The sequence below is a fragment of the Gobio gobio genome, assembly GCF_949357685.1.
Source record: "Gobio gobio genome assembly, chromosome: 7".
NCBI classification, from domain to species: domain Eukaryota; kingdom Metazoa; phylum Chordata; class Actinopteri; order Cypriniformes; family Gobionidae; genus Gobio; species Gobio gobio.
Window position 1 is genome coordinate 19,233,199 of NC_137103.1, and position 15,463 is coordinate 19,248,661.

At 38.3% G+C, this 15,463-nt stretch overlaps 1 protein-coding gene across 26 annotated transcripts in view; it reads right to left on the reverse strand.

The window, feature by feature from the left end:
• Positions 1-15,463, reverse strand: part of mycbp2 (MYC binding protein 2) — a 142,465-nt gene that overhangs the window by 36,422 nt on the left and 90,580 nt on the right. For 17 of the 26 annotated variants that reach the window (XM_079820961.1, XM_079820950.1, XM_079820956.1 and 14 more), the window contains 17 exons: positions 14,480-14,617; positions 14,218-14,396; positions 13,984-14,126; positions 12,606-12,706; positions 12,253-12,471; positions 11,125-11,347; positions 10,664-10,782; positions 9,269-9,356; positions 7,263-7,312; positions 7,007-7,179; positions 6,776-6,920; positions 6,497-6,703; positions 5,952-6,007; positions 5,741-5,856; positions 5,166-5,263; positions 2,115-2,231; positions 389-529 (listed from right to left, as the gene is read on the reverse strand). In XM_079820961.1, coding sequence (XP_079677087.1) covers positions 389-529; positions 2,115-2,231; positions 5,166-5,263; positions 5,741-5,856; positions 5,952-6,007; positions 6,497-6,703; positions 6,776-6,920; positions 7,007-7,179; positions 7,263-7,312; positions 9,269-9,356; positions 10,664-10,782; positions 11,125-11,347; positions 12,253-12,471; positions 12,606-12,706; positions 13,984-14,126; positions 14,218-14,396; positions 14,480-14,617 — 2,313 coding nt within the window. The remainder of the gene's footprint in view (positions 1-388; positions 530-2,114; positions 2,232-5,165; positions 5,264-5,740; positions 5,857-5,951; positions 6,008-6,496; positions 6,704-6,775; positions 6,921-7,006; positions 7,180-7,262; positions 7,313-9,268; positions 9,357-10,663; positions 10,783-11,124; positions 11,348-12,252; positions 12,472-12,605; positions 12,707-13,983; positions 14,127-14,217; positions 14,397-14,479; positions 14,618-15,463) is intronic. The other 9 variants (XM_079820952.1, XM_079820953.1, XM_079820946.1 and 6 more) reach the window with 2 other exon arrangements.

A 15,463-nucleotide genomic window follows, 5' to 3' on the forward strand; every position in this document is an offset into this window, starting at 1 on the left:
AGCCCTACAAAACAGTGTGCATGAGTTAGTGTCTTTCTACCAGGAGTTAATAAGACAAGGGACTGGCAACATGCACCCCACCCCGCAAACAATTTCCAGCCTGGTCTCTGAGTGATCGAGCCTAAACTAAACTACAGAGCAGCACTAACACATGCACGGGCACATTTTTGTTGGCCTTTGTGAGTAATCAACACAGCATGCTTGTAGGCATTTGGGAGTGGGTCATAAGATGCCTGTGATTCACTGTAAAAAGAGCCAAACTGAAGTATATCAAATGATCATGACCTAAAATGTGATTAAAAGTTACGCTGACAGTTACAAATCCCGTTCCCAAATGAGCAGTGTAGGGGCTCCGGCTAATCTACGAAGGGGGAGGCCTTTTACTTACGTCGACAGGGACCAGGAGGCTTCTGCCCAGATGCTGGTTAAAAGAGAGGCACCAGGCTTCAGTGTACCCATTCATGTTGGGAACATACTTCTTTACTGTCTCATCATTCAGTCTGAGCCAGACACCATCATCATTGTGGATCTATGGGAAACAAGCAACAGAGCGGAGCCATGCCCTCCTGTAACTGCTAACACGCCCCTCGCATTAGCCTCTGAGGCTGCAGAACCAATTGCGTAAATGCGTGGCACCAACCAGTTGAATTTACAGTGGATGTCCAGTTGTGTTGAGAGAAAATGAGATGCATCATCTACAGAATTTGTATATGCATGTAGGGCCTGACAGCAGGGAACAACAGGCCCTTTCACGTGACTTATGTTGGGGCTTCAAGACACTGCTCAGCGCACACATTATGCGCCACTTTGAGCATGTGAATAGAGCTGCCATGTCATTGAAGGGTAATTCTACAGGTTTGCCGATTAGCAAGTTAGCAAGAAAGCAGGGAGTGAACACTACCACTCAAAAGTTTGGACACGTCCATATATTTAAGCAAATTAAATACACTGCTTTTCCTTTACTATCCCCTTCTAATATACACAATTCATTTTAGTTTTTGCAAAGCAATTAATCAGCAAATCTTAAGCATTAAACTAGTTCTTTAGATTTGATACTATAATATATAAATAATTAATAGATAAAGTAAGATCTTTTTATTCTGTAAGAATATATAAAATAGATCAAAATTCACAGTAACATTTATAACATTATTACAAAATATATATAAAAATTTTTTTTTACTTTGCATTCATCAATGAATCCTGAATAAAATGTAGCTCATTTTCCACAAATATATTAAGCAGCATTATCAACATTAATAATAATAAGAAATGTTTCTTGAGCATCACATCAGCATATTAGAAAGTACCATGTGACTGGAGTAATGATGCTGAAAATTCAGCTTTGCCATCACAGGAAAACATTTTTAATGTAGTACAATCAAATAAAAAACCTCTAGCCTTGGAGACTTATTTCATAAACAAATAAAATGTTATTGACCAAACTTTAGAACAGTAGTGTGTATAAATGTTAACATAAACAATATTAAGACATACAATAATTTTAAAAATTAATACAAATAATAAAAATAAAGTATTAAGTAAAGTTATCTATGAAATGAAATATAAATTCAGTTAAGTGTGTCCAAATTTTTGACTGATAGGGTTTTTTTATATATACAGTTTGACCTGTCATGCAAAAGTCATGCAATTTTTCCAAATAGGTGTGCTTTGAAAGGTCAACGGCAAATGGGTGAGCAAAACATTACATGGTTGACGCTTCTTTCCAAAGTGTTCAATGCACTGGCGGTTCATGTGAAAGGGCCTTTAGAGCAACTGACAGCATTGCGGATGTGAGGTTGGATCATATAGAAGTATCAGTGATTGGCATGCAGCGATCAGCTGGGATAGATAGCTCTTATATGAGCTTTAACTACAGCCTCAAAGTCTCCTGAATGTAAATGAAGCAAAGGATAGGCAAAACAAAACGCTTCTGACCAAATCAAATGTAAGTTAGAAAGCTCAGAAAGATGCAGAAATTGTTTTAAAAGCCTTTTGTTTTAAAACAGGAACAATTCATTAATCATTCATAATTATGTTCACTGATTAAAGGAAGAGAAAACAGAAAATAACTTAAATACAGAACATTTTGCCCCTATTCTAGAGCGGTTTACCTCGTCAATGAATGTGATGGTGCCATTGACTTGGACTATGCCTATTTGTTCGCTCTGTAGAGAAGGGTGACTACGCACGCGCAGCCCTGCGCTGTCCTTGGCCACAAATTTGCGCACCTGAGAGAAGCAGAGGGGGAGAGACAGAGACTGTGAGACAGTTGAGAAGATGGCAGGAAGCTGCAGTCAGAGAGTAAGGATTCACCGCACAGAAAGAACAGAACCCGCACATCCTGTTAGATGAGAGAAATTCAGCAGAAGAAAGCAGGATGATTGGTTTTCAAAAAACTGGTTTGATTTTGCGCAGTTGTGTTGCTTGTTTCCCAGTTCAATACACAGTAAAGAAATACACAGTGACACTATTTGCACTCGCATACAAATAGCACTGACACTGCACAGCTATTATTTACACACCAATAGACTAGTCTCTAGCATCCACACTAACCTTCTATATAAAAAAGGGGAAAAAAGTACCAAAACAAAAACAAATTTAGTCCATGTGGTCCCTCAAGTAATGTGAGCTCATAAAAGCTGTGTAAAATAATTATAAAACAATTAGGTAACACTTTATTTTGTAATGTCATGTAGTAACCGTAGATATAACAATAAATGATGCATAATTACATGCAATTAACCCTTAATCTTAAAATATGTAACCATCAATTATACTTGAATCTTATTTGGATGGATTTTAGCTTGGCAAGCCGCAGGACGTCAACTTCCAGAAAGCTTTTAACATCATATAATTTATAAAATAAACGCTGTAATCATATACTATCTGCTTCAGTGGTCACCATTTACAGAGAATGGCAGTCCAGCCGTGAACACATACACTACCGTTCAAAAGATTGGGGTCAGTAGGATTTTTCTGTTGTTGTTTTTTGAAGGAAAGTAAGGGTGCTTTCACATATGTGAACTCTGGTATGGTTCGCTGCTGATTTGAGTGCAATCGTATTAAATTGCGGAAGTGAACCACTATTGATGATGTATAAAACTGTGTGTTTGTGCGTGTTCTAGGGCTGCTCGATTATGGAAAAAATCATAATCACGATTATTTTGGTCAATATTGAAATCACGATTATGTAACACGATTATTTCACATGACTTTGGGAATGTGTTGTATTTATTAAAAATACACCTTTCAACAATTCAATTGAAATTGTAACATTTGTTGTACTTTTTGAACTATTAAAATAAATAATATAACATATTCAAATCAAAGTATAAAAGTATTCACGTAAAAATGATAACCACAAATAAATAAGATAAACAATTTGGTTCGGCTAGATATGCTTTTCAGGTATGTCTAACATTAGTTTTCAGGTACAGAAATGTATCAAATGTAAAATAACATTGCATATTTGCGTGCATAAATGAAAGATTAATCCTATTAAACTTACAAAAGCTATTCAATCAAGTGCAGTGAATGATGTCCTTGTCTTTTGTTGTTTGACATTAAACAGACAGCAGTAAAGGCTACTGCCTCTTTAAGACCTAATGATCGGATATGCGTCGTCTTTATCGACTGTATAAAGTTCACTTAAGGCATATACAGACTATGTCTGCTAGGATACTCATCAAGTTGGACATGTTGACATACGTTTTGTGTGAGTTTGTCCCTTCAAGAGCAAGACTTGAAAGAGAACTCAATATTTGCGCGCTGAGAGACATGTGCATGCTCTCGGATGAGCGCACAGAGATACATTTTCTGACAGCGCGCGCGGCTTCTCATTCGCGTCTTCTGGCACTAAACCCGGGTGATGACGGGCAAAACGACTGGTCATATTCGAAAATATGGCAGCACTCGCATGCATTGAACAAAGTTTACAAAGTGAGAATTATTTGAAAAATATTAGGGGAAAAAAGGACGTTTACACGGCATCCCTGCTCTCGTCAGTTTTTGTTTCTTTATTAGATTGTCATAGGTCACTCTGTTTAATTTTCAAGTGGTTAAACAAATTCGTGGTGTTCCCTTGCGTTGCAGCCACTACCATGTAGCAAATCTTGCATGTAGCGTGTTTCTGCTCGTCGTCTGATTCCTTGAAGCCAAACTGTTCCCAGACAACGGAGTTGGTTTTGCCTTTTTTGCTCACCAAACGCTGCTGTAACTGCCCTCCTTCTGCCATCTTTACTCGCGCAGAGTTTTTAAATTCCAGCGGATGATATGCACACGAGACTCACGACCTGAGAGAGATTTGTGGCTTCGGGAGGGGCGGATGAACACGTGCGCGTTTCATTCAGAACGCAAGACAAAATAAGAGTGTTCTAGCAAAACTGAACATGGCAAAATAATCGTTTTTTCTCGATTGTACTATTTTGGTGATCGTTGGGAGGCAAAATCGAAATCGAAATCGAAATTCGATTAATTGCACAGCCCTAGCGTGTTCTCACTCACTTTCCTGACAAGTGCACTGCAAACGAGAGAATGTGGATCACATTTCTGCACGCCTTCAGCACAAATGGTCTCCTTGCGTTTTTTAGAACAATTTAAAAATATCCTTTGATGACCCTTGATGACACAAGCGCACCGTGGTTCAGTACAGTACAGTTCAGTACAATTTGGGACGCTAAACCCAGCTTGCGTTTCCACCGCCAACAGCACCCTTACTTGATAGGCTCGGTATAGCGATCAACGTCATTCTCGCGTGAAGAAAGCGATACAGTAAACAAAAGTGGAGGACACACAGCAGATCTTGCAATCAAAAATTGAAGAAATGTAACTGTGTGAAAGCACCCTAAAACTTTTTCCCAGCAAGGCCACGTTAAATTGATCAAATTGTCTCATTAAACTCCTAATTACTGCTTATTAATAGTTAGTATGGTAGTTGTTAAGTTTAGGTATTGGATAGAAGTGATGTAGAATATGCTCATGCAGAATAAGGCATTAATATGTGCTTTATAAGTACTAATAAACAGCCAATGTCGTAGTAATATCCATTAAATGTATGATTAAATGAATGACTGAAGTGGCTGGACCTAATACATCTGGCCGAGTAGTTATCTCAATACTTGTTTAACTGCTTAACCTGGGAACTGCTTAACCTGGGAACTCACCTTGCTGGGTTGAGGTTCAGCTTTGGGTTTGACCATCTGTGTGCCAGGAGGGATCATTCCTTTGGGTGGGTCTTTGACCTCGACCTCCAGACCAGCATCTGAGCAAATATTATTCAGTCAAAAAACCCATTTCATGACTCATGAGCTCTAAAATATAAAGAGTTAAACACAAACCACACAGGTCTGTACGATGACTATAGTACGGAACCCCTTAAGGGATATGGTGATGGAAAAAATATGAGATGAGAGGAAAAAAATAATAATAATTGAAATTCATTCCCGTAAGAAACTGTGTTGAGAAAGTTTCTTAGGGAAAACATTGAAAATGAGAGAACACAAAAGCACTGACATATTATTTGTACTCCCATCTTGTATTTTTTCCATCACCATGTCCCTTTAGGGGCTCCGTATGCAATTTTCTTTTACATTTTCCGGAAAAAAAAAAAGATTTTGAAAATCTATTTGATTATTAGCAACATACACAATCCACTTTGGAAACTCTCTTTAAATATTTACACAACAAAGTGCTCTAACACAAAGCTTTAAAGTTTTAATAAAACCTGAAATGCAGTTACCGATCTCAATGCCATCAATGGTCACATGAATGGTGTAAAGTCCAACAGCACCAGGGGTCCAGTTAGCGCTGTATGTGCCGTCTGTGTTTGCCCGGATAAGCATGTTCTCACTGGGCCTGAATAAAAAGCAGACAAACTGAACCTGAAACCTGTTCTTACATGACTGTTGACTGTAATATGTATATGACAGGTAAGAAGGTAGGCTTTGGACCTCTTTGGTGTCGGTGATGCAAAGCGAAGCTCTTCAAAGGAATAATTTTCATATGCCTGAACAAAAAAGACAGTAAATGAAAATGTAAGAAAAACTGACATTAAAATATAAAAAATATCAAACTATCCCACGCAATGACATTAACACACTTTTGAAGTCATTATGAAATGAAAATTAACCCCTCTATATTTTGTAAGTGCATCTTATTGATCTTACTGTGAAAGATTCATCCATGCATACATAGACCCTGTAATGTTTAATTGAATTAAAATGTAAATGTAAATGTCATAACTGGATCTTCCAGTTTAATGACAGACTTCTTTCAATTAAAGAGTTTTTAAACCTGGTGGAGACTTCCAAAACAAAATTATGAACCATTAAAATAGCATAATAGGGGCACATTTTGATTATATCGCAACCTTTGCGATTTGATAAATCACACAAGGCGATATTGTGATTTCGGCTTTATTTTGAATAATTGGGCAGCGTAGGTCCAAATAATTTTGGAGTCCACTATAATAATCAAGTCAATAGATGAGAGGAACCTTCATCATGGTGATGGCGATATAACGTGCTTCTTTGATGATCATGGGTTCATATGTCGCCTCCAGTTTGGGTGCTGGGTGGCCACCAAAGGTGAGATCGGTTCCTGATGCTGAATTAGAGGAGCTGCCTGGCAAACGCTGCAGTTTCTTCATGTTCTCCTGCTGGATTGACTTTTTCTGAGAGACAGGAACAGCCTTGACTTCAACCTACAACACAGATCAGAGACGATTAGATATGGCAGTTTTATAACACCCCATTTGATTCAGAAAGATGCTAACCTTCATGTTTGGCACATGGACAACATCTCCATATTGGTCTTTGGTCTGCACCACAACAGTAGTGGGCCAGCCACAGCGGATGTCATCTTTGTTCAGAATGAGGGATGTCTTCTGAGGGTCTGCGTAAGAGTCTGGCTGAAGCCACCTGGGAATATAGAACGGTAAAGATGCTTGGATGAGGGCCTCAAGCTATCAAAAGTCCATATGAGCTGTAAAATGTTTGATACCGACCTGGCGAGCCGCCCACCGCTGGAGTTCTGCACGCAGGTAATGAAGTCCTCTAGGAAGGAGTGTTCGTTAGTCTGCAGGTGCAGTGGAAGGTTTCCCTCCAGTGCCTCTAGGATGGTGGGAGAGTGAGAGAGGGCCAGTCCCTTTCCCAGGAGCCCTGAGTGGGATTTACACACCTGCTCAACACAAACACACGATTAAAGCACATTCTGATGTTGTGCAGCACTCACACACAATAACATTATTTCTAATTTAGTACCTGAAGTGAGGCTTCCTCTAAAATCTCCAAATCCTCCTCCAGTTCATTCCCTGTAGGATGGTAAATAATCCACACAATAAGATAAAAAAGACAAAGGAAGTTCTTTCTTATGATTTTATCAGTACCACCAATAAAAGAAATAGTGTTGGGGAAATACTAACTTAGCATAACAGCAGCTCAGATGTTTCAAACAGTACAGCTTTTCCAGTAACAAGATACTTATTATCAGTGTATCATGACAAAACACAAAATTGCTGTTTAAATGTCCAAGGTTTTTATGCAGGACGCAAAAAAAAAAACATGTTTTGGTCACTTCATTCAGAAGGTTCACAAAGGCGGGCGTACACTGCAAGTTCAAACACTCGGGATGTTGTGTCGTGCGGGATTGCACACGTTACGAGGTAGTTAACCTGATATCGGGTCAAACCAGCTGGTACACGGCACGACTGTACTGCACAGCGGCAATCACATGATCTTTAATGCTAAACACGTAGACTGGAGCTTTCAATGTTCCTGGTATAGCTTCGGATAGAAGAAAGAAAGAAAATAAAAGGACGAGTGTGCAAATTATTTTTTGAAAAGCAGAGAACAACAGTTATTGTTTTCAACAAAAACAGGAGAGTGTATATATTTGTGTGTGTGTGTGTGTGTGTGTGTGTGTGTGTGTGTCAGTGTATGTGCACACAGTAGGGTTGCAGCCACTGGGCTATAATAATGATTGTAGATCTAGCCTGTGACACGGTTGTGTATGATTTGCCCCGTCTATACACCGGTCAAAATCGGGCAGACAAATTTGAAAATTATCGGGAGGTGCTCATATGTATAATGATATATATGCTCTATATAACCGGGTATGTGCCGGACCGAATCAGAACGCAGATTTCGGTGCCACTTAAATTCAAACGTGCTTTCGCGCTTTGCCGAGCCAGAGACAGACACGCTCAGCGCTCGTCACATATCACAACTATTCAGTGTTTTAAACCACATAATGTTTATTTTAGGTTTCAGACATTTAAATGCTCATTGTCTATGGGAGCTGCAAAAACAATCCTTTCAGACAGTTATAACTTGACTACATGTTTTATTCATATCAGATACACATTATATAGTTTACGCTATTCTTCTCCCAGTTCAGGGTCACATACTTTCATGTATTTCGTGATACGTGAATGAATTTACGTGATGTAAATCCGACAGATCCGATTCTCTGAGGCGCAAATTATTTTTAGTTTTACTGTGAATTTGTTAAGTAAATTGTGCTTTGTATTTATTTATATTTATATATTTAAGTATACTTTAAACTTGTAATAAAGTTTTAAATTTAAATAATAAAAATAAAAAAAATCAATAAAAAGCCATTCTTTAATCTCATCCACCTCGTTTTGTGGCTGCTCTTTTTTTAAGTATCGGTTCAGGCACCGGTACCGTTTTGGCACCGGTACCGTTTTAAAAGTATCGGTTTGGCACCGGTATCGAGAAAAAAAAAAATGATACCCAACCCTAGAGCTCATACTGCAGCAAAAATCGCACTGTGCACCGACTTAGATAAACTGATTTAAAAAAAATATTTTTTAAGCAAAATATTTAGTTAAATTAAAATTCTTATTATTATCGAGGTGGAAAACAATTGTGGAAACTGTGATGCACTTTTTTCAGGATTCTTTGATGAATAGAAAGTTCAAAAGAACAGCATGTATTAGAAACAGAAATCTTTTGTAACATTATAATTGTCTTTAATGTAATTTAAAATCAACTTAATGTGACCTTGCTGGAAAAAAAGTCTTACTTCCCTTGAAAAGAAAACTCTTACTGATCCCAAACTTAGGAACGGTAGTTTATGTTTTAAAAATGTATTTAAAAAGATATTGCCCCTTAAGTACTGTAGTTAGCTGTAGTTAGCCACTGTAGTTAGCGATGTCAGATTATGTTAGTTAGCTGCTTTAACTGTGGCACATTCCAGTTTCTATGCATTTTCTCTAACACCGGTAAGCAGCAGTCATTCTTACCTATGGGTAGGGCAAGATCCTTTTTCATGAGTGCAGCTGCACACATGCTTCCTAAATAGGCCAATTCCTTCTCCAGCTGAATAATTCCCTGAAACCACAGCCACAGGACAAATGTCTCAAATACATGTGCAGTATAAATCACTAATTCAAGCAATGCACAACTGAAATAGTAGCAGTGGCAGACTCAGAATGGTTCTCACCCCAATACACATTCTTCTGAATATTGACACAAATTGCATGATTCTATTAAATTTTGATTCACAAGCTTGCGATTCGATTCAATGCCAATTCTGTTTCATTTGGATGTATAAGGTACATTACTAATAGCGAACTAATATGGTAAAATATACAGGGAACCATGTTAGTTGCTACATAAATATAATATTAATGGTTAAATTAACAACTGATTTGTATACAAACATTTAACTTGCACATAAAGCAGTTTTTATAATAATAATAATAATAATAATAACTCTTTTAAAGACATAACATTTCTACTCCAATACGTAAAAAAAATATATATATATTTATATATACTGTATATATAAACATATATATAAATGGTGGCTGTCATAAAAACAGATTTAAAAACATGGCTGTTTTCATGACAGATTTATTAAAACATGCATTAAATATTGAAGAACAGGTTAAGAAAAAAATATAATGAATATGTAATAGTGTATATATTTTTATTTGTTCTAGCTAAGCATCGAACTATGGTCATTCAATGGCTTTTCTGAGGTAAATGCAACGTTATGCATCATTGTTCACCAAGCTTTTTTACTGAAGTCTTTCTGCCATTGAAAACACTGTGACATAATACAGTGCATTTCAGTAAGTTGTATCATTCAACATAACAGCAAAGGTTCATTCATGTTTTTTTCGTGCTAGTATTTTATTATTTTAACTAGTAATAAAGAGGAAGAGATGATCAGTTCATGCACTGCCGCTTCGCTTGAACTGAGGCGCTAAAGCGATCTGTCACGCCACATTAAATAGCGCTAAAACATACAGAATATGAAAGCTCAGACTTTTTTCCATATCAAAAGTAACAGAGCACAAAGCTTATTACAGTTTTTGGATGGGAGACGTGCTGCAAATAATGTTTAGTAAAGTTTTGGAAACTAATCAACAGAAAACAGCATAGAGTAAAATATAGATTCATGTGATTTAAGTAGTGATATTGGTTGATCAAAATGAGAACCCATTAAAATCAATATACAGCTTGTATGAACAACAGAACTGTATGCGCTTTATCTAAATATTACTATAAATGTTGACATGACAATTATTACTGGTTTTACAAATGAGATAAAATGGGCTCCTCGAACATTTCACGCATCGGGCTCAGGTTTAAGACACATCAAATTTGTTTTGCAAGGAGAAATTACATACCTCATCAACACCAGGGTTAAACTCATAACCGACAGCTACAGCTTTGAATCCGTAGAAACAGGCTCTCTCATCTTTCACATAATCTGATGCCGTTTCCAAGGAGAAGTGTGCTTCATTACCTTACATAAGGAAATGGAAATGAGTTAATGAGAGAGTATAGCATAACTCATTTTGAATAATAGTATGGCAGCTGCCTATAAAATCACGGTCCTCTTAGAGATAATATTCTGTAAACAACCCCGCAATCTTCCTGTTGAGATGTGGTGTTTATAAACCCTCTTCGGGACCACATATAAAAGATTAATTTGTTGACAGAGTAAAGACTCTCGCTCAAGGGCCTGGAAGTGTCCTGGGAATGGTGTTAAGTAAACATCTACTAATACTGTCAACAGCACCTTAATCAGCATGAAGGCATAAAGTAAACATTTATAAAGCTTGGTGGACGGGGACATCACCGTTACCTGGCAGCACCAAGACAGCGGTGGGCCAGCCAGTGGAGCCAAAGAATTTCTTGAGCTCGGTCCAGCTGTTGATGGTCTCGTGGGCCAGAGCTTTGGAGCCGAGTCCAGAGAAGTGCATTGATCGGCTGGGGATCAGGAGACGGAGAACATCTTCTGGCTGCGCCGTGCCACATTGAGGATCAAACTCCACAGTCATCCAGCGAACGCAGTCTGGGAAGGAAACCTGAAACGCCAGAGCATGGGAATGTGATTTAAACGCTCCTAAGGTACTCCAGTCATATCATATCTCATTTTGTAACACAAAAAATAATTTGTCAAAACAAGCTGAATGTTGGCTTGACAAAGACTTCAAATGTTGAAAATAAGGTTATGAAGGCCTTATTTTGTTTGAATACTTAGTCAGTTTAAAGAGAGATTTTGAAGTATTGAAAGCTTTGTGTTTTCTAGTGTATTCTGGGTGGTTTTAGGGTGTTTCTAGGCAGTTGATAGTGTGTTCTAAAATGGTGCTAAAGGTTCAATATTAAAGGGGTCATGAACTGAGTAATAACATTTTCCTTGTGGTTTTGACACAAGGGGTTATAATATATCAGAATATCCTACTTCATCATTGCAAATTTGGCCCCGCCCACTGGCATGTTAGTGAGATGACAAGGAGAGAAGAACGATACAGGACTGAAAATAACATTACCTTCCAAAGGATCCTAATGCTAGGAATGTGGTTATTTATTTTCAACAATGTTAATGTCTGAGTTGAGCAGTATTTATTTGTATGCGGTACACTTCACAGTCGCAATTTCAGTGGAGGCTTTGCAAACAAACTTTTACGATATGGACTCGACAGCAATGCCACAACATGTAAGTAACTGTATTAATTCTAATTTGTATGTAATTCTTACATATGCTATCGCTTGTTTGTGTGTGTGTGTGTGTGTGTGTGTGTGGTTTTAGCTGCAGCCAAAACCCCTTTTCTAGAGCATTGCTACATCGTTTAAGTGCTTGTTGCTAGATGGTGACAGTTGCTAGATGGTTGCTAAGATGTTCAGGGTAGTTGTCATGCTAGGCGGTTGCTAGATAGATTTGACTTCCCTCATTTTGTTAAATATCAGGAAGTGAACACTAATGTTGTACCTTGTACTGGGTGACACCAGCCTGCTTGTAGGGGTGATCACTCTCTATGACAGCATAATGATTGGAGGTGGTGCAAGCTGATAGGCCCTGCTCCGGCTGGTTCCCAGTGGTGCTGTCTGTGGATTGGTTAGGATTGAAGGCAGGCGGTGCATATTTCTGGTTCAGGGCAGAAACAGCCGGAAGAAGTTCCTGAACCAAACCAAATACTTCCACTGCAGCCTAATAGAAAATTATAAAATTTAAAACAGTAAGGTATCTTGAGAAAAGTAAACAATAAAGCTAACAATAGACAGGCAGAGGATCTTTATCTCATGACCCAAGGTTGCCAATTCCACCAAGAAAAACACCCTTACCTTAGGGACAGATGCAGCCACAGGACCAATGTACGCCAAAATAAGAGGTAGCAGCATCGAAAAGAGACTGGAGGAACTAAGGAGTTCAGGAATGTCTTCAACTGTAGAGACATCAGTAACATCAATTAATGTTCATAAAACAGACTAATAGCAAATAACTAATGATGCCAATCTATAAGGGTAAATCTCACAAAAACAACCCAGGTAATCCTAAAATCAAATGAAAAACAATAAATTGAGTATATATAGTGGAATATTATTACGATTTAAAATAACTTTTCTATTTATTCCTGTGATGCAAAGCTGAATTTTCAGCATCATTACTCCAGACTTCAGTGTCACACGATCCTTCAGAAATCATTCTAATATGATGATTTGGTGCTCAAGAAATGATTTGATTAACATCAATGACAGACAGCAGCAGGTTTATTGGGCTGCTGTCACTTTAAGACCGGACGCATATGACACGGATCTGACACACAACCTATTTTCTCACAACTCGTTCATTTAACACTTTATAACTTATTTAAGACTGTGCTTACGAGGATACTAGACAAAAATTGAATTTTTTCGCCATTTTGTGTTTTGTCCTTTGCATGAAAGAAAACAATGCAGCACTGGCACGCTGTCTGAAGTGGCATTCTGTGTGCGCAGTTCGGTGTGTGTTCATAAAGATCTGTGTTCAAAAATCTGTGTTACAGATTTGAGTTATTTTTTGGGGTCTTATTACGCTTGAATGGTTTAATAACACTTGAATGAATGACAGCGTGATTATATACTGTAGCACAGCCAAAGGATGACAGAAAAAAACGAATGCTGTGATCAGTGATTTCTGATGTGTAGCTAATTATTCAAGTTCACACAGACTTTCTTTCTAAATCATTTAATACGCTTTATGCATCAGTGAACCAAGCCAGTGACTAAACGATCAACTTCACATTGTTTCTCTTAGTAGCATGAAAAAAAATCTGTTATTTAAATTGTGATTAAATTACAGAGAGCGATCAAAGAACACTCTCTTTATAATGTTCAAAGCTGTCAATCACACGTCACGAGTATATCTACACACTTGCCCAAACTGCCGTTATAATGAATGACGCGGTTATGCTGCACAACGAAGCTCTTACTGTTTTTTATGTAAATTATGGCATTTTATGACGTAAAAATCATACTAACAATATAAATACACCTCAGGAAACATTATACAATAATAAAAAATATCCACATCATTTTTTGCATTAGGGTAATGAGATGCTTAATTATCATGAAAATAATGTTTTAATCCAAAACATTCATATATCATGTAAAATTGTATTTCTTATTTCTATCATAATAACATTAGCTCAACAAATGGTGTGAGGTGGGCTGTGATCCTCACCGTCCACAGCAAAGGCCCTTTGGAGGAGGTCTTTGGCCGCCCGCACCACCACGCTGACTACAGAAAGAGCACGGCTGCAGTTCTTGTCCTCTTCATTGGCTTTGCTTAACAGCTGTGATTGCAGGTCGCCATCATATTCACTCCTGTAACAAACAATCGCCGTCAAGAAGGTGTTGCATCCTTTGGAAATAAGAAGGAATTTTGTAGGCGGATAAAAGAATATATAGTGCAGACCTATAAAAGAGAATCTGAGGGATCTGGCCTCTGGTCTGGTTGGTGCCATTGCTGCTCAGGCTGCAGGTGCTGAAGGTGAAGGCAACTCCGTCAGAGCATTGTACGGTGGTCATGCCTCCATCCCCATTGGCTGTGCGGCTGCCATAGTTACGCAGTCGGACAGCATATTTCACATTCTCCTGCAAGAGCAACAGGGTGGAAGTGAGTTTGTGCCGAAGTGAAATTTATGCTTTGTGTGATTCATGTGTAAAATTCACAGCACCTTCAGAGGAACAGCTTTGTCCAGACGGATCTCAGCGATGTCACTGGGGGAGTCGTCAGTGCTGTAAGTGCCTTTGACCAGTTCTAGAGACGTCCATCTGTGGGAGTGGGCGGAATCTCCAGGGTGCTCCGTCTGAGCCTGATAAAACAGGACAGATGGACAGAACAGGAACACAGAGAAAAACAACAGGGTAAGACATTGTGAGAACTCATTCACATGCTCTAACTTAAATGAGAAGATTCTTAAAAAATCCTCCTATCATGTTCCACCTAAAACACAATTTTTTTAAACCATCCTAGGTGTATATGACTTTCTTCTTTCAGCTGAACACAAAGTTATATTAAATAATATCCTGGCTTTTCCCAGGTTTGTAATGGCATTGAATATTGCCTGAGTTTTTGAAGCTCCAAAAAGCACATCCATCCATCATAAAAGTAATCCATATGACTCCAGAGGGTTAACAAATATAGAAAAATATCCATATTTAAAGCAATTTCATAAGAGAGTCGAGCTCTGGTGGAAGGGTGACCTCTGAGCCGACGTATGACTTAGGCGAAGCGTAGGCTAGGCGAGAATAGGCGCCTCTTGCGAAAACCACGCAACTCTCCTGTGAATGTGCGTACAGCCGTTGGGTGCACTGGACGGATGTGCTTTCTGTCGTTTTCAAAAACTCTCATTTAATGCCATTACAAAGCTAGGAAGATTTAGGGTTTTATTTAATGTACACTATATTGCCAAAAGTATTGGGAGACCCCTCCAAATCATTGAATTCAGGTGTTCCAATCACTTCCATGGCCACAGGTGTATAAAATAAAGCACCTAGGCATGCAGACTGCTTCTACAAACATTTGTAAAAGAATGGGTACCGTGATAGGTTTCCACCTGTGAAATTTGTCCATTCGTGAAATTTCCTCACTACTAAATATTCCAAGGTCAACTGTTAGTGGCATTGGTTAGTTTGGTGGAGAGGGGATTATGGTGTGG